The sequence below is a fragment of the Dermacentor silvarum genome, chromosome 10 (assembly GCF_013339745.2).
Source record: "Dermacentor silvarum isolate Dsil-2018 chromosome 10, BIME_Dsil_1.4, whole genome shotgun sequence".
Taxonomy (NCBI): domain Eukaryota; kingdom Metazoa; phylum Arthropoda; class Arachnida; order Ixodida; family Ixodidae; genus Dermacentor; species Dermacentor silvarum.
In genome coordinates this window covers 111,313,701-111,336,273 of record NC_051163.1, presented here as the reverse complement: position 1 = coordinate 111,336,273, position 22,573 = coordinate 111,313,701, and the positions used below count along the sequence as shown (strand labels likewise).

At 45.8% G+C, this 22,573-nt stretch overlaps 1 protein-coding gene across 2 annotated transcripts in view; it reads right to left on the bottom strand.

Moving 5' to 3' along the window:
* Positions 1-22,573, bottom strand: part of LOC119466480 (astacin-like metalloprotease toxin 5) — a 111,436-nt gene that overhangs the window by 68,746 nt on the left and 20,117 nt on the right. For both annotated transcript variants that reach the window (XR_007464021.1, XM_037726994.2), the window contains exon 3: positions 4,116-4,188. Coding sequence is in view for 1 of the 2 variants with exons in the window: in XM_037726994.2 (XP_037582922.1) it covers positions 4,116-4,188 (73 nt within the window). In the remaining variant the exon portion in view is untranslated. The remainder of the gene's footprint in view (positions 1-4,115; positions 4,189-22,573) is intronic.

The window sequence follows — 22,573 nt, the reverse complement described above, 5'->3', positions numbered from 1 at the left end:
TGCAACGTGCCCGGTGTCGGCGGTCGGTATATTACTGTCAGTATGGAAAGTTCCAGGCAAGTGTCCGTTCATTTGGTGTTTCTTTATTTGATTACGTGTTATTGTTTCCTGTAGAAGTATCTCATTGTGATCCGATAGCATATTTCACTAATGTAAGCGCAAAAGCAGTTGCACGCAGTACTACGGCAAGATGGCTACCTCGATTGCCCCCGTGTGACTAGCAAGATGGCTACCTCGATTGCCCCCGTGTGACTAACGTTTCTATGGCCACGTCGGGCGTGGTGCGCCTGCATAATCCCGCTTTGTTATTGCAGCATACATAAACGCACTAGCAGGCGTAATGGTACGGAAGAAAGAGTGTGTCATTCTCTATTCCTGCATCGCGTGTCGCACATCGTCAAGAAGATAGGGCATCACGCGGGGAAATTGGTCAACTATTGTTGCGAGTAAGGCAGGAAGACGACAAGAATTTGGAGATATAGTTATCTTATTACTATACCAACTGTAATTACATAACTATAACAACGGTCAACCTGAAGGGACCACACGTGAATGCTGGATTCACCAGGACTGTGCCAACTCGCGAGAACATTTGCTTGACCCTTGATTTCGCCTTCAACTACCACCCGGTCTATCTATATATGCGACGGAACTTTACTGTGTTGCTTGTGGTTGGCCGTAGAGCTTACGAACGCCTAATATTGTATCCCGTATCGGCATGATGGACCCGCCGCGGTGGTCTAGCGGCTATGATGTTGCGTGGCTAAGCACTATAGGTCGCGCGATAAAATTTCTGCCGCGGTGGCCGCATTTCGATGGGGGCGAAATGCAAAAACGCCCGTGTCCCGTGCATTATTGGCCCGTTACAGATTCCCTGATAGTGAAAATTAATCCGGAGTCCCTCACTACGGCGTGCCTCATTATCAACTCGTGGTTTTGGCATGTAAGACCCCAGAATTCAATTCAATTCGGCATGATGGACAGTCTCTTGTGCAGCGTTTGTCATTGCGACGAGACCTGTACAGAACATATCTATCGCCCTCCTTATGACAATGAGAGACAGATATTGCGTGCCGCTGTAAGCCTAATTAATGACACAGCGTTCACGGAACAAAAAAACATTGGAGCCATGACGTCATAGACCATAATACGCGCAGGCCACAAGGGCACTGCTGAGCATTTTGAGGCTACCTGAGCTCTACGACCTCCTGTGATTGCGTGGTGAATGTTTTTATGTATGCAAGTGCGCATCGCTTGTTCTTCGATTCCTTCTTTGTTTTTTCCCTCTTTTCCCTCGCTCAGTGCAGGCAAAAACCAGTTGCTACCTGGTTAAACCCCCTGCTTTTCATTTTTCTTCTCTCTCATATCTCTCTCTCTCTCTCTCTCCAGAAAATGACGCAAACACTATAATTGCCGCACTGTGAAGCTTCGCATGCGGGCCCTCAAACACTCTTCGAACTAATCCTAAAATTGCCTCATTATTAATAACGGACATCGCTTCACGAGTCTCCTGCTGCACATTTTTCGCCATCTGTCTAGTATAAGCGGAGTTGACACAGTTATCGAATCGACGAGCGGCTTTCTTTTTCTTTTCTTTTTCCATTGGTGCCCTGGAAGCTACTCAGAGGAGTCATGGGGGCAAAGCCCACTGATCGGTGGCAAAGCCCGACCTAAAGGTAGAGCGCCTCGGCGGCGATGGGGCTCGTCGTGGCTGCCTATGGCAACCACGGTAGCCTACGCTACGAAGCATGCCGCTTTTATCCCGTAGGCTACGCGCTGCACATGCAGCTACGCGAGACGGTGGTCTGTAGACCAGCAGTGAAAAAAATTTGCCGCGTATCTGCGTGCTTCGCTGCAAATGTCGTCGAAAGACGATAGTCTTCTGCCGGCCGTACTACATGAGTGCTGGTCTGATCCGCGGCCACCCGTGATGCTGTTCTCGTACCATTTCCGTCCTGGCATGAAGGTTTGTTTGAACAGATTTCATTTTACTGCATTATTTCATCAAGCGGCCATTAATGTTTTGCCCTGCCTCAGACAGCTCTTCCTTTATGTTGAATCGGCCGCATCTGGCTGGCATTGATAAAATTGAGGAGGCGCTGCGTGAGACATCGGACGTCATCTGGCAATACATCGGGAAACATGAGCTTGTGCAGAGGGTTTCCTTCCTCCATGGCAGAGGGCGCTCGTCGGCGCGCAGTCGGGGAACGTCGTTCGTCGGCGCGCATAGCATGGTATTTTCAGCGCAGCTTAAGAAACTAGGGTCTTTAGAGTTACGTATCTATGTATTTTCTATTAAAGGAACACACCTCCTAATACTTACCTAGTGATGTTGCGCCTCAGATATGCGTAATATTTACTTTGTTATCGATAACGTTCACAAGTATGAACAGCCGTACCAGTTTAAGTAGTGTGGGCGGTAAGAAAGTGGTCCAACTTTGGCCGGGTGGCTGAATCGGGTGACAGACAGACAAACAGACAGACATCACAGACAGACAGACAGACAGACAGACAGACAGACCAAATTTTCAGCGTTTAAGTTCTCCAGGAAAGACTATCGTCTTTAAAAACGAAATTAGGTTGTTGTCTTTTTGAGATCGCAGACATGTACATCTTTCATTTATTTACCTCAAAATGAGCAATTATCGCATTACTGAGAATGTTCTCGCGACCACGAAAGCAGCCAATAGCTGTTGGTGGGCCCAGCTGCTTGCGATGACGCTACGTGACGACATTGCGGAGGTGAGGGCAAGCTATTTTTCAATAGTTTTGACACGAGCTTATGAATTTCCTGTTGCGTGCAGTGCAATAAGGTTTGGCTCACATGTTCACAGAGCCCTCTTCTACACATTGGCAACGTTTTCTCACGAAGTTCAAAACCCGTTGAAAGGCCCCTTTAACCACAGCCGCGCCCGGTATACTTGGAGAAGGAAATGGAGGAAAAGAAGTACAAGGAAAAACAAAGGTAAACAAAAATGAGGCAGTTATTGTGATGCGCCGCGGCCCTGCAAACGTTTACGAAATATAAAATTCAAGAACATTAGAGTTCTGCCGCATTGTCGCCGATTCACCTGGAATTCAGGGGTGCAGTGTAATTTTGCTGCATTATCTTGCAGAAACTGGTTGACACCGGTTGTAAATGGTTTAAGTTTCGATTTGATACATAAACTGCGACTAAATTAGATTTTGTTTTTTGATCCCGCACTGCAAAGGCTTTCGCGGTATCGATGTACCGGTCAAGTTGCCATCACTGTGCATAAACATACACTATTTTCTCTCCCCCATTCTTCCATATAGTGTAGACCAATACGCGTATTCGATGCCGCCAGAGCTGGTCATCAGAGCTGGTCGGCACCATCTTTCCTTTTTGAAATAAAGCGTCGTCTCGACCGTCGTATTTCAATATCTAGAAAAGTTAGCCCGGCGGCACGCCTGACATGCTACCTAAGGTGAGATTGTGAGATATAAAATAAAAGCAGCGAGGTAAAAAGAAAAAGAGCAAACACGATTGGTCCGAAGGGCACTGTAACGCATTCAGGAGCACCATAAAAATTGGAAGGAGTGTTTGAATTAGGAAACTGCAGGCGATGCATGGAGTCGGCTAGCGCAAGACAGATGTAACTGGAGCGCGTTGGCAGATGTTTTCGTCCTGAAGCAAACTAAGATAGTCTGCGCTCGTGATGAGTGCGACTGCTGTGGTAATGTAACGATGGTGATTCCTAAAACGCAGTAAATCAAGTTGTCGGCGTCTCTGTTTGCTATGTCGTATAGCGAATAAATGTGAAAGCAGCTACAGCATTATGAAGAAAAAAAAGACAACAAAAATAAAAGTGTAGTCGCACAAGCTACATTTCACGCCGAGTAAACTGCGCAACGTTTGACTCGGTCCTTAAATAACATAAACTGGTAGACCTGTTTAACTCGAATGCTATTCTATCAAGTATCCCCGTTCCAAGCATCGACCAACCTGCTCAGCCGATGTGCCATGGCACGGGTTATTCGTAGACAGCTGTAGAAAAGAAACGGCGCCTTTAAGCATCATTTGTTGCAGTACTTTTTTCAGACATGAAAACTGAACGCGTATCATGATCTGTCATCAATCGAAGTTCACTCACCGAGGCTTGACTCGACGACAAATGGTATGATGCCGCCCGGCCACAGCAGTCGATCACTCGTCACCGCAGTGCGCTGCAAACGTTTAGTTTAGGATAGTTTATTTTACCCGAATATTTTAACAGGTACAGTGTAGCATACGCGTACTGCATGGTCACCGAAGTCAGCTGAAACACTTCTGCCAGGGAAATGAAGTTAAAGACGACTTGGTGCCGCCTGAGTGGTCGTCATCCCTCAACGCTGCACACAGCAGCGAACAGCACGCGGTTATTCTACTTACATACGTATTAAACATAAGCATATATTCATATATATATAGGCATACACGCATATACAGGGTATTCCAACTATCATGCACCAAGATTTTAAAATATGCAAATGCCACGTAGCTGTACAGAATCAAGGCAATGTTGTTTCCTGTGGTCTGGATATACCCAGATTATCTTTTGCATTCTACCTAATTACATGATTACTTTTAATTAATTGCCTTTCAAATGTTATAATTAGATGAAAAGTGTCAATGAGAAATATTGTAGAGCAACATGAAAAACTACCGATACAGCTTTCTGTTGCTCAGTACGAGCTACGTAAAATGTGTTTTTAACAGCGGAGCTGTTTAAAACAACCATAGGACCGTGGAGCGTGTACAGAAAACCTCGCTGAACGAAGACTTCACCGCGCGTTGCCTAGCAACCACCTCGCGGAGCGGCGTGTGCTTCCCCTCCTCTCCCTGCCGTGCACAGGTTGCTTTGACATGGGACGGGAAGAAGAGCATGCCTGCGGCGCGCGCTATGCTCGGGAGAGGGAAAGAGTAAATGAGTGCGAGAGAAAGAAATTATAGCAGCACCAACGAGGCAACGCGCAGAGCTGCTGCCGGCGCCGTCCGCGTTTCTCCGTTTCCCCGCGTTCGCGCCGAACGCGCGTGGTGTCGTGACTGCAGGAGGCGCCACAGGCGGCGGCTCAGCAGGTTTCCACCAGCCACGCCCCAGCAAGTGTGGAGGAGCAGCTTGACCATGACGTCACCGGGGAGCTAAAGCTCGGAGCCGCCGGGACGGCGGCAGAACTCTCGGTAACTTAGTGGCGAGTACACGTTGCCGTGACACCGAACCACCGAAGAAGATCCGGACACCCGAACAAGAAGGCACTCATCTTGAAGCGCGTCGCGTGGCCAAGCGAGAATCTGCGCGTCGGCGGCGAGCTGATTCGGAATACCGTGCCTAGCAGCACTTAGCATTTCCTAGCAAAACTTAGCCTGGAAGAAGCAAGGTCGATCACCAGCTCCGCTCTTGACTCCAGCTTTGCACCACTAGTGTAAGCTGCCCACATATTTTCCGAGCGTGAAAGAAGCCCGCGAATACACGCAAAATTGCCGCATGACTGGCTGCACGAGACACTTTGCGTGTATTTGCGGGCTTCTTTCACGCTCGGAAAAATACTTTTATGCAGCATGTATTAAGTAACAGAAAGCTGTATCGGGAGTTTTTCATGTTCTACAATTTTCTCATTCACACTTTTCATGTAATCATAATGTTTGAGAAGTTGAATAATTAATGAAGACTAATTATGTAATTAGGCGAGTCTGAAAGAAATAATGTGAGTATCTGCAACCGACGGCAAACACCATTACCTTGGTTCTACCCAGCTACGTGCCATTTGTATTTTTTTTAAATATTGGTGCATGATAGTTGGGACACCCTGTTTATATACATGTATGCATAAAAAGATACACACATGCATAACCATATACAAACAGAAATACACAATAATATTGTATAAAATGCTGAACATAACAGCGGCCGAAATTTGCCCAGTTTCAAATACGAGTAACTTCAAACGGTTGATTGAACTATTTGATAAATACTATGAAAGACATGCAACGGCGATTCGATACTAGAGAATGAGCAAGAATGACGGGAACATAAAGAGCTATTATGTAAGAGAAGTCTTTCTCGCGCTTTTTTTATATGAATGAAGGAATTTACCACTGTAGGCTCTTTCAACAATCTCTAGGTGTAGGTTCAAGAGTTATATATTGACTGCGTGCCATATGTAGTTCTAGTTCTTGTCTATATTAAACCTATGTGCCTCAATTTATAATCACACTCTTGACATCTTTAGGTTTCCATAAATGCTCAATTGTCGTCTTTTATGTTTTTATATATCCACATTGCAAGACGTACATGGAATTCCTGATATACAGTCAGAATTTTGTTGCTTAAAAATAATATTGAGCTTGACCATAGTAACATAAAAGACGTTTAAAATCATTCTATATACCTGATGCTACTTCTGGAGAAGAAGAAGCTCCTGGAGGTTAAACTTGCCGATGGGGCCGCTAACTAAAATACAGTAGCTTAATCCAGAAAATATCCTGGCATAATACAACTGGCCCTTAAAACATTTTGGAAGTAAGATTCTTACCTTATTCAAAAGGACTGTTGTTTGTATAAGTTATTTGTTAGGTGGGCTATATACGTAGTCCAATTCAGGTGCTCATCAAAGCATACCGCTAAGAACTTATGCGAGCAAACTTGTTCAATTATGTCACCTCAGAAAACCAGCTTTGTGTTAGTGTAATTTACTTTATTTATAGCCCTAAATAATATATACTCGGTATTATAAACTATAAAATATAGTGAGTTCTCAGAAAGCCACATGGATAGCTGAGTTAGTCACGCGTATGCCCTCTCTATTACACCCGCGAGATAAGCACCATTAAAAAACACGTTAATCTCATCTGCGAAGAGCACAATATCAGGCGTGTTGGCTATTATAACGAGGTCATCGATAAAGATCACAAAGAGAACAAGGCGTAATACTGATCTTCTGGCACTCCATATTTTAAGAGATCCATTTTTGATGCCGTATTTCCCAAGCTAACAAATTGCATATGACTTTGTAAGTAGCTTTTAACTAGATCGATTGGAATGCCACGATTGCCACACCTCTGTGATTTGACTACTAGAATAACATGTTTTACTTAACCAAGTGCCTTCTGCTAATCAATAAATAGGCCAATTGTGTACTTTTCATTTTCGATGGCACTAATAATTTAATCGTTGATGTGTTCAAAAGCGCCTGAAGCCGATTCGCCTTTTTGGAAGCCGAACTGATGTCTTGTAATAAAGCCTTTCTTTTGAAAAAAATTGGTAACCTTGTTGTCAATAAAATGTTCCGCAATTTCCGAAAAAAAAGGAAAGAACAGATATGGGCCGATAGTTACTCAAGAAACTTGGATCCCCTCCTTCATATACCACACCGAAATGCGCTATCTTCATTTTTTTTTCTGGGAAACAGCCGAGTTAAATCATGCTGTTGCGAATATGTGTAAAAAAATGCAGCCCAAAATATCTGAGCATGCTTTCACAGGCGGGACTGCAATATCATCGCATACACATGTGCACGCGTCTTTAAGACATTTGATAATCGTCTGGATTTTATCTGGTGCAGTGGGTGACATAAATATTGTAATGGTTTCCATTCCCCTTAATCTATTTTGTGAATGATTGTTTTGGCTGCCCTGCAATAGTCCAGACGACAGGAAGTGACGGATAAATTTATCCGCTAACGCCCCTCCAGGATAGGAAACGCCATCTATAATGATTTCTTTCGGGGCGATATCTTGACTGCGCGCACTAAGTGACGTAAAAAGTGGCCAAATTTTTTGTGGCGAGTTATAGATCGCTGTGAATTTCTTTACGCAGTATTCAGTACGAGCTTTTTTTATATCAGCATTGAGCTTATTTCTTGCTTTTATTGCGATAGCAATTATATGGACACTTCAACCGGATTTCTGCCGTCGTCGTCGCCGTCGCCGTGAGGTTCCCTATAGATAAAATCTTCGCCGCGCGCCGTATGCCCGAGCGGAAGCGTGCGGGGACGCGCGCTATCACGGAGAGCGAACGCACTCAGTCACCCACGCGCAAGCAAGGAAGCGGGAAGCCAGCGCCGGAGGGAGCGCGGGGGGGGGGGGGGGGCGCACTTCTACTCTGCCAACAACCGCGCTCGTCGCTCGCACGCTCGCCCGCACCGTCTCTTATCTCCACACGGCTCTGACCTTTATGCGCCGTGCATTCGCCGCTCAGTTTCCGTTGAAGCGATAGACCGCACGTACCTTCGCCCGCGGCGGCGTATGCGCTCGCTGCCAGCGTTTTGACAGTCGTTGTCTCCAGTCATTCAGTGTGATCTATTCATGTTTGTTTGTGCGCGCTCACACCACGCTTGTTCATTCAGTTAGTAATAGTCGGGCCACATTTTCCAACGCACGCTACACATGCAATGCTGCCCGGATCGGCAGTGCAGCACTACAGGTGTGTCCCTTCGCACGCGCTGCCCACAGGAAGCGCTTCTCATCAACACCACCGTTACACACGAGCCTTCTCGTGGTCATCGAGTCTCTCTTCATGTCGGTCTACTTACGCCGCAGCACACCTGCTTACTTAATCAGCTCATGTTTACTACAATTCATATTGCTACCAAAGCCGCTCACTTTACTTCGTATGACATTGCTGTGTTGCTATCGCATTCATTGCTTCGCCCTTAGGGCGAAACTGTGACATTTTTTTTTATACTCGGAGAGTAATCCAACGTCTTTCGCGACTGTGAATGTATGAAATAGATATATCTCTTTGTTGTATTCTTTCTACTCAATTCTTAGTGACCCACCACTTTCTGGCTTTCTTGTATACGTTTACGCGTTGCAAATAAAATGCTTTATAAAAAGCGTCGAGAACTTTATTCACGAATGCATCATACGGCATATTTGCTTTCACTATGCTTAATACATCATTCCAGGTCAAGCTACTTTATATGCTGCGGAATACTGAAATACTATCGCGACTAATTACTCTGCGCTATACAAACCTGTCTGATTGTTTTCTTGCCCATCTAGTAAGCAAGAAGCAAAATATAGGCATATGTTTGCTTATTCGTGTGGCGAACACGCCTGAATACACGTCGTCACCAAGAAAGTAAAAGCAGGCATCAGTCCGCGTATCGCTTGTACTTGTTACACGGGTAGGTAAGTTAATCACATTAGTTAACCCAGCTAAGTTCGCTAATTCTAGATGATTACCGGACATCTCGACACATTATATTGATATTGAGAACACCTGTAATAACCACTTTTACTGTAAGGGAAGCGAGGTATACACTTAACTTCTCAAAGAACTCCAGAAATGTCTGTAAAGAACCTGCCTGGGGACAGTAGACCGCTGCTACTACAAATTCCTGATTACTTAAAGCTAAGTACTCATAGTCGTCCGTCATATTGTTTAAAATTCAGGAATAACCTGATAAAAGTACCGTTTATTCACGTACAAAGCCACACCGCCTCCCCTTCGGGTCTGTCGGAATAACGCTTCATAAATACAGTAATTGAATCGTATGATATCTCCCATGGCCGTTCCGACGTGGGAGATATATTACGATTCGATAGCTAAATTTATAACGACTAATTCCGACAGACCCGAAGGGAAGGCGGTGTGGCTTTGTACGTGAATAAACAGTACTTTTATCAGGTTATTCCTGAATTTTCAGCAATATCACTGATGGCGGCGGCTCCTCTACCATAAGGGAGTCTCGGAGTCGCTCCTCAGGACCTGAATAAGGTTAATTGCCTGTTAGTCTGTTGTATTATATCTGGCGCATCGGAGTGCCAGGTTTCTGTAAAGGCGATGACATAGAATTATGTCCTAATATTGATGGCAAAAGTTCACGCACACATGAAAAAAGGGCATACACAGACGCTGGACTGCAACTACTGTTTTAATATTCAAAGACCCGCTTTTCTGCGGTGTCGCTTGCGAAGTGCACGTGCTCTGACAACAGTGAGCCGTGAGCAAGACCCAGAACAACAAATAGACAAAGATGCCATTTTTTTTTTAGATTCCCACTCTAGACATAATCAAATTCCAAGGTGGCGGCACGCTTTCTCAGAGAATGATAGCTGGGGGCAACTCATACACCTGTCTTTCTATTTATCAATTTCCATTCCTTCAAGAATTTCCCTTTGTTTTTGTATTCCCTGAGCACAATGTCCGTTCCTGTCAGGGCGGGTGCGCAGCCACAATCCCTGCAATCAAAAGTAAATGACCTGAATGTTTAGCCGTGCAGTGATAACTGTGCTCAGTTAGCCTTGTATTCAGGAACTTGGCCATGTGCCCATTGAATACCTTGCTAAAGGACAGAGGGATCTTATAAACCACTCGTTATGTACAAATGAGAAGAAATGGAACCAAGGGTCCGATTTTGCAGCGAAGCTGGATATGACTAGGTTCTGGCGCATCGTGTCCGCGGACAAAACGACGCGTAGAACAATTTTCGGTGGCGGATATCTATCAGATTATGTATAAAGAGGCTTAGCACATGTGTCAAAAACATTTATTTTAGATAAAAGAAATTGTTTAATTTACTACAGTAATTGAAAAAATATCAAATTTATTAAATCGTACAAGTATTTATTTAAAAAAACAAAGCCGCTTTTTTAAAGAAAAATGGTAGAACGCGATGCTTTCTCCCATGCAAACAGAATCAAAGTCAAAGTCCAAAGCCAATGACCACGCAACGAACCCATTAAGTGCTGAGCGACCCGATGCGATGTATATTTGATTTGATTGCTTGCTTAGCATTGTATTTTTTGAACCTTGACGTTGAACGAAGACACATTTCGTTAAATTGCATAGCCAACATCATGTAGATGTTGATTACACGCACACACTAACACTTTCACGGACGACTGTACAATTGCACCGTATTTCTTGTGATCGCTGTGGTGGACGGTCAGAGGCTCTGCCGTTACCGATACACGGGATGGGCCTTGCGGGCACGATCACGCTCGCGCTTACGTTCGCGTACGGCAGCCTCTTCTTCTGCCGGGCGCTGCATCCGCGGCCTACCCATGGTGACGGCCGGGAACGCATTGCGTGACGCGCGTAATGCAATGCAGATATATACAGTTCATCTGGGTAGCGTGGCGTTGCAGTTCCCATTGTTCTTATCGGTACAACTGCGAATGTAAACCGTAGTGTTATACGATACGTATGTGGTACGCCGTTGTTCTATTGTGTGCGCAGATGCGCAGATAGTTCCATTGTGTAAGTTGACCTTCCTGCAGTGCGTTTTCGGTGCTCACGGACGAATCAGTGAGACATAGAAAGCTTCGCTTTAAGAACAGAATTATTACATGCAACAAACCACCAACTATAATGGCGCCTATTGCAATAGGGTCATATCGAAACGTTCTACTCGTCACCTTTGCGCAGAGGCGGTGTCGTACGGAAACATGGAAACAGCGCTGCATGAGCGGAGGTCGGTTGCAGCGGCTGCTGCAAATCGCGCCCACGCGTCACCCACGCGCAGCCTCTCGCGATCTCTTAATTAATTAGGCTTCGTTACAACGTGCCGCGTGAGACAGATTGACCGCGCCAGCCAATATATCGCGAAACTAAAACACGTTGATGCGCTCAGATTTCGCATTAGGGAGTATCGTAATCGTCTGTGAATTCTTGCGTCCGATGAATACTACAAAGTGGGCAAATCAATAAAAGAAACAAATAAGCGCTTTATACGATCTAATGCGAGAATGAAAACGTAATGGTTCAACGGTGTTTGCCGATAGCGACAGGTTGATTTTTATTATATTTTGTTTTGTATTATCGATCGACCGGTGCGCTTTTTTCTTTTTTCAGGCGTGATTTAGGTGAAAGGTTTAGGCTATGCTTACAACTGCATTGCACTGCATAACGTTTTTTTCGCAAATTATTATTCTTTAAAAAACACTGTAAAATAATCTACGTAGGAACCTTGGGAAACTATGTTGGTTATACAAAGTGATATCTTGTGGCCGTGCCCTAACGATTGGCTCCACCGACAGTGGCAGTTGTTCTGGCGTACGTCCCGTTTTATAGCGCATTGTATAAAAATCTCTTTACACTTTATGTGCAAAAGTTCTGTGTACAAAGCTTCGGCAGAGAGACGACTGCTTACGTGTGGAAGTGCGAAAGGATTGTGGTCCCTTTGGTGAAATGGTTTAGAGCGCAGCTTTTAGGCGCCCGTTAGCCGCCGCGGTGGCTCAATGGCTAGGGAGTTGTGATGCTGAAAAGGAGGTCGCGGGATCAAATCCCGCTCGCCGCGGCCCCATTTTGATGGAGGCGCAATGCAAAAACACGCGTGCGCTTACGTTTTACTGCACGTTAAAGAACCCCAGGAGGTCAAAATTAATCTGGAGCCGTCCACTACGGCGTGCCTCATAATCAGAAGTGCTTTCGGCAATTAAAACCCCAGAAAGAAGGCGCCCGTTGCTGCGCCGGCGTCGTCCCTCGTGACCGAGCGAACGAGCACAGCGAATGATGAAAGAGCGAACTCGGAGCGCGGACGAAAGATGGTGATAGCAAGGAGAGCGCGATGAGGAAACCGGAGGAGGAGAGTGTGGCGAAAGCGGGAAAAGAAAAGCGTAGCGCTGCGCAAGACGGGCTCTGCGCCGACGCGCGCTACGAGATGGCGTCAGAGTAGCGCGCGTCGTCTGTGTGGAAACAAAGCGCTGCATGAGTGGAGGTCTGTCTGCGGCGGCTGCTGTGAATCGCGGCCACGTGTGATCCACACCCTGCCTCTCACGATTTCCCGATTAGCGAGGCAGTCGCGCCACACTTCGCTCCGTTTGCAACGTGCCGCACGAGACGCATTATCCAAGAAATGAAAACACCTATTCATCTGCCCTGAAATTTCGCATTAGGGAGTATTGTGATCGTCCAGAGTTTTTTCAGCTAATTCATTTCTTGGAGTTCCGGATTCGGCAATTTCCACTCTAGTTTTGAGATCAGCTATCTCCTGCGCCTGCGAATTTGCAAGAGTCGTCAGTGCGTCATATGCTGAAGAAACTGCACAAATTTTCGATATTTTCCAACGTGTCTTTGAATGAATATTGGGTCTTCAATTTTGCTCAAAAGTGGGACAGCGCTGGTATTCTTTGGTTGATAACAGTCAACTTGGCGAAATTTCGGCGCCGGGTTCCGACTTTGCTTTACCGCTATTTTGGCTGCTTCTAAACTTAGATGTATTGCTTGTCGGGCACAGCCATGTTTTTCCAACTTCTCGTTTTGCTTTAACAGTTTCAACTGACACTCCAGAGCAGTTTTTATTATTATAACTAAAAGAGCATTCAGAACGAGTAATAGCCTAGTAATTTTAATAATAGAAAATTCTAGTAATAGAAATCTGTTACAAAACTTTAGTTGAACTCTGGGGTTTTACGTGCCAAAACCCTGATTTGGTTACGAGGCACGCCGTAGTAGAGGACTCCGAACTAATTTTGACCACGCGGAGATATTTAACGTACCCCCCAATGCACGGGGCGCGGGCGTTTTTGGATTTCGCCCACTTTGAAATGAAGCCGCCGTGGCGGGGATTTGATCCTGCGACTTCGTGCGTAGCACCGCCACTCCATAGCCGCTAAGCCACCACGGCGGGTGTTGACATTGTGCAGTTTGAAACGTAAAAGCGATAGCAGAACCAACGCAACCGTGCAAGGACGTGCCGTGATTCTGAGGCATGGTTCGCCATAGTGACCACAATGCGCTGTGGTCACTATCGCGCTATATATTTGTTTCGCACGCTCTTATGTGATGGTCAATACCATCGGCGCGCTTATGCAGATGGTGTCGACCTTTCTAACGAGAGCCCCTGTGCTTGGCCATAATGTCCTCTAGGCAGTCGTGAACCTGCGTGAGCCACCTCCCAAATGCAGTGCAGAAACGGCTGCACTTGCGCTTCATACTCTCCTAAGACAGCCCCCTAGAGATAGGGTTTTCTCTCTGCCACTGGAAAAGCCTGTACGACATCCTTATTTTAAAAATGCTTAAAGCTAAAAATTTACAGTTTAATATATACGTGGTGTCTACTTTCGTGATGGTTGTAATTTTTGTCGTAATATGGTGCCGACCACATGCATCCGAATATGATTACTAGGAAAGAAAGCTATAATTTACCACGCCCACAGATGATGCGCTTGACTTTCTCTGTGGCGCAAATCATTTTTAATCCATCGATCTGCGCTCTACCTTGGCAAGTGACTGGATCTCATGGACCGGGAGAAGAGCGCATTTGTAACGCCTCAAGGGCTTTACTAATTGCTCTTGGTGTTTAAAATGTGGCAGCCACTTTTGAGCACAAGAAGTGTGGCACCCAATGTAGGCTTAGCAGCAGCTCTCTAAAAGCAAAAAAAAAAAAAAAAAAAAAACATGGCCTCACTGTGTGTGCACGTATGGATGTGATGAAAGTTAAAAGAATTGCGGCAGAACCCATCTCACGATGACTGTCGACAGTATGCGTCAGTATTGAATCAATATAGCGACACAACGTATTGCCACCGTCGAAACGAGTTATGTATGAGGCATGTATTCCAGCGGAATTCCTATTTCGCACTTCCCTCAGAACACTCGGCGCCGTCTACCCTCGCCGCCACCATGAAGCTGGCGCCTCGTCTCCGAAACGCGTGGCACGCCGGTGCGTGCGAAAGCTGAGAAACGCATCAACGTGCAACGAGGCTCCTCTCTCGCGCTTTTAAATCCGAATCATTGCTTGGCGAACAGGTGCCACTTTGACAGTATCTATCTATCTATCTATCTATCTATCTATCTATCTATCTATCTATCTATCTATCTATCTATCTATCTATCTATCTATCTATCTATCTATCTATCTATCTATCTATCTATCTATCTATCTATCTATCTATCTATCTATCTATCTATCTATCTATCTATCTATCTATCTATCTATCTAGCCGCCTACGTCTTGGTCATGGTCGTATCGTTAACTTGGTATTTACCAAAATTGGCATACTAGGACAAGAGTATATGACGAACATAAATGAGATGTTATGACATGAATATCGTGACATGTTTGTCATGTAAGTCATGAAACAGCTACCTACGTCTTGGTGCTCTCATGGTCGTTTCGTTAGATTAGTATGTACCAAAAATTGCCTTCGTATGACAACAGAGTATGATGAACATAAATGATAGGTCATGACATGAATTTCATGATATGCGTGTCATGTAGGTCATGAAACAGCTGCCTAAAATGACAATGGCCCAGCGAAAAAAACATTAACACTCAAAAACCACTGACATGGGTTCGGAGGTGGGCACTAAGGGAAGGAAACATTAAATGATGATGGTAGAAGTCATAATCATGAGCATGACTCAACAAAAATGACAATGACTCAGCGAAAAAATAACAATCAAAAACCGCCGAAATGTGTTCTGACGTGGGTACTAAGTGAAGGAAACACTAAAGGGTGGTGGTAGAAGCCGTAGTCATGAGCATGACTCATCAAAAATTACAATGACTCCGCAACAAAAGATTAACACTCAAAAACCACTGAAATGTTTTCTGACGTCGACACTAAGTGAAGGAAACACTAAAGGATGGTGGTAGAAGTCATAGCCATCAGCATGACTCAGCGAAAATGACAATGACTCAGCGACAAAATATTAACACTCAAAGACCATTAAAAAGGGTTCTGACGTTGGTACTAAGTAAAGGAAACACAAAGCGATGATGACAGAAGTCATAGTCATGAGCATGACTCAGCAAAAACGACAATGACTCAGCAAAATATTTTAACACTCAAAAACTACTGAGATGGGTTCGCACGTGGGTACCAAGTGAGGGAAACACTAAATGATGGTGATAGAAGCCATAGTCATGACCATGACTCAGCAAAAATGACTGACTCGGCGGAAGAAGATTAACACTCAAAAACCAATGCAATGGGTTCGCGTGTGGTACTAAGTGAAGGAAAAGACTAAAGATTGATGGTCGAAGTCAAACTCATGAGCATGACTAAGGCTTTCGCCTTAAGGTCTCTCAGGCCTAGCTAAAGGGACTCCTCCGGACTCATGACATGAATGTCATGACATGCGTGTCATGTATAGGTCATGAAACAGCCGCCTAAGTCTTGGTGCTTTCATGATAGTTTCCTTAACTTGGTAGGTTCGCCGCACACTGCTTCGCATAACATCGATTCCTACAGGGTGTGGGATCTGCCGGCTTTTTTAAAAGAAGCTTTATGTGCTTATTCTCCTGACTTTGCGGGCGCTACTGCGGTGAAATTGCTCGCGCGCAACGCTGGGTTTCTTGCAACACCACCAGATGGCGCTCACCTACGCGCATCCCGTGACAAAGAGACAAAGGTGCCCCAAAAAGATTCTGGAACCATATAAAAGCACTCGGAGCTCCAACTAAAAACTCGCAAACTGCTATAAGGGATGAAGACGGTATCATCTACGAAGGAGATGATGCGATGCGGTACATCACAGACGTTATTAGGGATAAGTTCGGAACGAGAAAAAGCGTAGTTCAGACAACAGATGCAGCAACAGCAGATAGGCCAGAGAGATCAAAATTTAGCATAGAAAGCTTTTATTGGAAAAAGGCAGCATAAAATGTCCCTAACAACACGGCAGCAGGACCCGATGAAATCCCAATACAGCTGATCAAAACCTCGGTCCAAAAAGCAAGGCACTGCTGACTAATGCCATAGAGCAAGTGATTAGAACAAAGAATGTTCCCGTTGGATGGCGTGAAAGCAAGATGAATCTCATCTACAAATGCAAAGGAGATAAGGATAAGACGAGCTCGTACAGGCGAGTTACAGTAGCGTCGGTGATATATAGAATGGCAATGCAAGCCATAAAATTAGAACTCTCGAAGTGGGTTGAGAAAAACGATGTAATGGGGGAACTGCAGAATGGGTTCAGGCCAGGCAGATGCTTAGAAGACAATATGTTTATACTAACTCAGTGCATAGAGATTTCAGTAGCTCAGAAAAGACCTTTATGGATAGCATTTCTAGATATCAAAGGAGCTTATGACAACGTAGACAGGGAATTGTTGTGGGATATTCTTCAATACGAAGGCATAGATGATGATTTCGTGGAGCTGCTGAGGGAGATATATAGAGACAACCAAGTACAAGTGGTATGGGAAGGTAGAAAAGGAAATGAAATGGTGGGAATTCACCAAGGATTGAAGCAAGGATGCCCTCTGTCACCATTGTTGTTCACGCTTTACGTCAAGGGTATAGAAAGACGACTGCAAAACAGCGAATTAGGTTTTGATTTATCCTACATGCGTAATGGACAAATGGTGACAATGAAGGTCCCCGGACTGATGTACGCAGACGACATTGTGCTACTAGCGGACAATAAAAAAGATTTACAGATACTTGCGAATATCTGTGGGAATGCAGCGACAAATCTAGGCCTTAAGTTTAGCACAGAGAAATCAGGAATTATGATCTCTAATGAAGAGGCGAGTAACTTCGTGGTGTCAATTCAACATCAATAACTATAGTGAAGCAATATAAGTACCTCGGCGTACACATAAACAAAGTAAAGAATTACTCAAGCAACCACTAAGATAAACTGAAAATAAAGGCAAGCGGAATGCAGCAATAATGAAACACAGAGCACTGTGAGGCCAAAATAAGTATGATGTGGTGCGTGGAATCTAGAAAGGAGTAATGGTGCCAGCGCTAACATTCGTAAATGCCATTCTATGCTTAAAATCGGATATCTTGTCGGGGTTAGAAGTTAACCAAAGATCAGTAGGCCGGTTGGCTTTGGGAGCCCACGGTAATACCACAAATGAGGCAGTGCAGGGTGACATGGGTTGGGCCTCTTTTGAAGTCAGAGAAGCACAGAGCAAAATTAGTTTTGAAGAAAGGCTAGGGCACATGGATGAAAATAAATGGATGGCTAAAGTGCACAAATATCTGTACATGAAAAGCGTCGACACAGAATGGAGGAAGAGGTCGAGGAAGTTGGCCAATCAAGTACAGGATAATCGAAACTGCAAATAGACAACCAAGAGTCATCAGAAAGAATTGAGAGAAATAGAGACCGTGAATTGGATACAAAGAATGGAAACAAAAAGGACCATCGAGATTTACAAGAATGAGACGAGAGAAATTAGAAGGGAAAATCTGTACGATAACCCAAGGGGCAGTGCCTTGCTATTTGAGGCTCGAGCCGGTTGCCTAAGACCAAAACATACCGGAGCAAATATTCGGAACTAGATGAGGCATGTGTATTCTGCAGTAAAGGTCCAGAGACCACTCAGCACATCCTAATGGAAGGCGACGGAATCCACCCAGCGGGAACCGTAGGTAACGTGCAACTCCCAGAAGCGCTTGGGTTTAAAGTGGAAGGAAACATCAACAGATCAGCCGTACAGGTGAGCAAGAGACAATTAAAGTACTGGTGGAAAAAAGCAGGGAAAAGATTGATACGACATCATCTCTTAAAATCATAGGTAGCAGAACATGGTAAATTTTTGAAAAAAAAAAGAAAAAAATTAATGAGAGGTATACAAAAATGCCAGATAAAGAACATGTATAGTATACCTGATTATACCTGATCACTTATTTTTTGCACTATTGATGAAAATGAATTCAACTCCAACTTCAACTTCAAAATCAAGGAGGCTAGGTGACTATTTGTCGCCGCCCCGTTTAAAAGGGGGTGCCAATAAATCATCATCATCATCGCCCGGCCGGCCGGCGCCACCGCGACAACGTTTCACAGTTTGCGCGTATGACACCTGCTGTGCTTGATTTCCTATGCGACAAAAATGCAGGTGCTGGGCTGTGGAGGTCGCGTGCTGGACTGTGCTAGGGTAAACATTACAATCGTCCATAGCCGGAAAAGAGCGCTTGGAGTTGGCATCTCAACAGCGTGCTGGCCACGGACGCAGAAGGAGCACGTAAACCGGAACAGGAAGCGTCTTCGCGACGCAGCAAGACGTGGTGGAGACCGCGAATGTGTGCTGGCTCGAAGACGTGATGCAAGGCAACGACGCGTGGCGGCCACGAAAGACGACGAGCGTCGTGAGCACTACGACCAGAAGCGAGGAGCGGGACAACAACGCGTGGCGGCCATGGAAGACGAGGAGCGCGGTGAGCACCACGACCACAAGCGACAAGCAGAACGATTATCGTCAAAGCAACAGCATAGAAAGCTTCGCTTACATCGATCCCCACAATGCGTGGGATCCGCATATTCTTTTCTGGGCAAGCTGCGCAATCTAGTGGCACTCGCTAGGCATTGGAGACGAGAAGCGTGGCGCACGGATGCCTGCGAACGCTGAAAATTGTTCCCTGGCTTGCCGCACACTCAGTGGCACATACTCAGTGACCCAGGTTGGCGAGAGGTTCATTGAACAGCGGCACACACATTCATGACGCAGCTCGCTAAAGCGTCGGGTTGCTGTCTTTGAGAAACCCTTGGAACGTGGGTTCGGTTCCGCTCAGCATCGAAGAAATTTAACGGACCTTCTTCGTCATTGTAGAGCGGTGCATTTCCAGTAGCACATGCGCAGTTACGCAAATTGGCAGCAATGGAGTTCATTGAAGAGCCGCAGAAACCCAGGGATCTAAGATGCCATCAGAGAGGTTCATTGAGGACCAGCACCGATCGAGTGGCACATAGCCAGTGTGCCAAGTTGGCGTAAAAGAGATTCTTCGAACAGCGGTGCCCACCAAGTCTCGCGTCTACTGTGACGCACAATATCGTAAAAGATGTTCGTTGACGAGCGGTGCACACTGGCACACATTCGATCAGTCACCTGCGTTGGTCCGTCGGTTGGCTTCGAACCCAATTACCTCGGCACAGCAGCCCGATGCGGTAACCATTCTGCTAGGGACTACCTAGTGACACAGGTAGGTGGGAAAACGGTTAGATAAGCATATGCACAGGTAGACAGATAGCCCCCGGAAAGTGTGTGTAGTGCCCTGAGAATTCTGACGCACTACAGCCGGTAAGTGGCACAGCGCCGTACCCGAAGATGCGATGCTGCGTCTATGCAAAACAGTATTGAAGGAAAACCTAGCACGCCTTGAGGACTTGAAGTGCAAACTGCAAAACAGCAACGTGTCTGGCACGAAGTGGCATCATCGGCTGTGGTGAGCAAACTGTATGGTTTTGTAGGCATCGCCTGTATGGAGCACACAACTACTACTTTTTCGTCGGCAGTGTCGCCGTCAGGCCGATGATAAAAGCCGACCTGTCATCAAATGCCTATGTATAGTGCGGGTACACCATCGGCATTGTGTAAGCGCGATTTATCAACGTGGGTGAAAAAGCCTGAGGTCTGTGCACAGTTACAGCACAGATTCTGGGAGCCCACTGAAAGCTATGATTTGAAAAAAAAAACATTACACAGATCCAATAAACTCTTTAGAATCTATGTGAAGCGAAGCTCTCATTAAGTGGTATATGAAACGCTATGAAAATCAGTGTCTATTTAGCCGTAAATGCAAGAGAAATGCGTGAGCGTGACGTCGCGCCTCTTCGAAGTCCCGGATTCATGTTTCAAACCGCGTTCATAATCATCATGCCAAATTTTATGCCCACTCCAGGACGAACGCCTCTCCTACGCATCTCCAATTACCCGTCTTGCGCTAGCTCATAATATATATTACAACTTGCACCTGAAAACTTCCCAATTTAATCCCCCTCACCTAATTTCCTGAAGGCCTCGACGGTGCTTCCCTTCTACCGGCACCAATTCTGTAACTCTAATGGTCCAAAGGTTATTTGGCCTACGCATTACATGGCCTGTCCAGCTTCATTTTTTTTTTCTCTTAATGTCAACGAGAATATCGGATATCCCCGTTTTTACTCAGATCCGCACCGCTCTCTTCCTGTCTCTTAAAGTTATGCTGAACATGAGCGCAGCTCTTAGGCGTCCGTTCCTGCGGCGAGCGACGGCATTGGCCGTCGTCTTCCTCGGCGTAACCGAGCGAACGACCACAGCGAAGGATGAAAGCGAACGCGGAGCGCTGCGGGAGGTGAAAGGCGGCGATAGCGCAGAGAGCGCGAGGACGAAACCGGTGGAGGGGGTTATGGTGAAAGCGTGAGAAGAAGGGCGTGGTGCCGCACAAGACGGGCTCTGCGGCGATGATGGCTACGAGATGGCGCCAGAGTAGCGCGCGACGTCTGTTCACCGATGACGCCAACGACACCTTATGTGGAAAGAAAGCACTGCATGAGCGGAGGTCTTTCTGCGGCGGCTGCTGGGAATCGCGCCCACGCGTCACCCATGCGCTACTTCTCGTGATATCCCGATTAACGAAGTAGTCGTGCCACATTTCGCTCCGTTTCCAACACGCCGCACGAGACAGATTGTCCGCGCCAGCCAATATATCGCGAAATGAAAACACGTGTGCAGCTACGCTCTAATTTCACATCAGGGAGTATCGTAATCCTCGGTGAATTTTTTTTCGTTTCATCGCTCCTTGTGCGGCCTTAACTTTTTCTCTAGCTTTTTTGTTAACCTCCAAGTTTCTGCCCCATATGTAAGCACCGACAGAATACAATCATTGTAGACTTTTGTTTTCAGTGACAGTGGTAAGCTCCTAGGCAGGATTTGGTAATGCCTGCCGCCTGCACTTCAACTCATTTTTATTTTTGTGTAAGTTTCCTGCTCATAATCAAGCCGCGTTCACCACACTGGAAGATGTTGCACAGGGGCTTCCTCGACAGACATTGCGCCTCGAAGTGCAACTGATGGTGGTCCGCGGCAGACCATCAGTGGCAATATGTACACACACACACACACACACACACACACACACATATATATATATATATATATATATATATATATATATATATATGTGTGTGTGTGTATGTATGTATGTATGTATATATGTAACTGTAGGTTATATATATATATATATATATATATATATATGCATAAAGTTCAAAGAATATAGAAGCACGTGGGAAAAATTCGCCGGCGAATACAATATTCCCTCATGCGAAATTTTAGCGCAGCTCCATGCGTATTTTCATTTCGCTAAATATTGAGGCAAAGAATTAGAGGGAGACATGTAGCAGAGTTGGTAATCGTCGTATATCTGATCTGCGGGTCAAGCGCGTCGGCTTGCCTCGTCTAAGGTTCCAGTGTAATCGCTGGTGCCACTTGGCGTCTACAAAGTACTTGACAATTCGTGTCGCGCATACAATCAGATCACAAAGCAATCGCAAACTTCGACAATCGAACCAAGCGCGAACGAGACCAACTCAAGCAAACCAAACAAGCGCGAGCGAGAGCTGACGCGAGCAGGCGATAGTAGGAAACTAGCGGTACGGCTGATACCAGATACGAGTTTGCATCGAGCGGTGGGGCAGCTCCGCATGAAACCAGTTCCCCGCGCGCACGTCACTGAAGGGGCCGCTCTTATTGGTCTGCGCCGTTCGCGGCTCGCGTCTCATCTTTCGCTGTTGTGCTCGTTCACTCGGTTACGCCGACGCCGACGTTCCCCGCAGGAACGGGCCATTAAGAGCTGCGCTCTAATATAACAGGACTTTACTGACGTTTCGGCCGGGGTCTGGCTTTCATCAAGAGTCTTGATGAAGGCCGGACCCCGGCCGAAACGTTAGTAAAGCCCTGT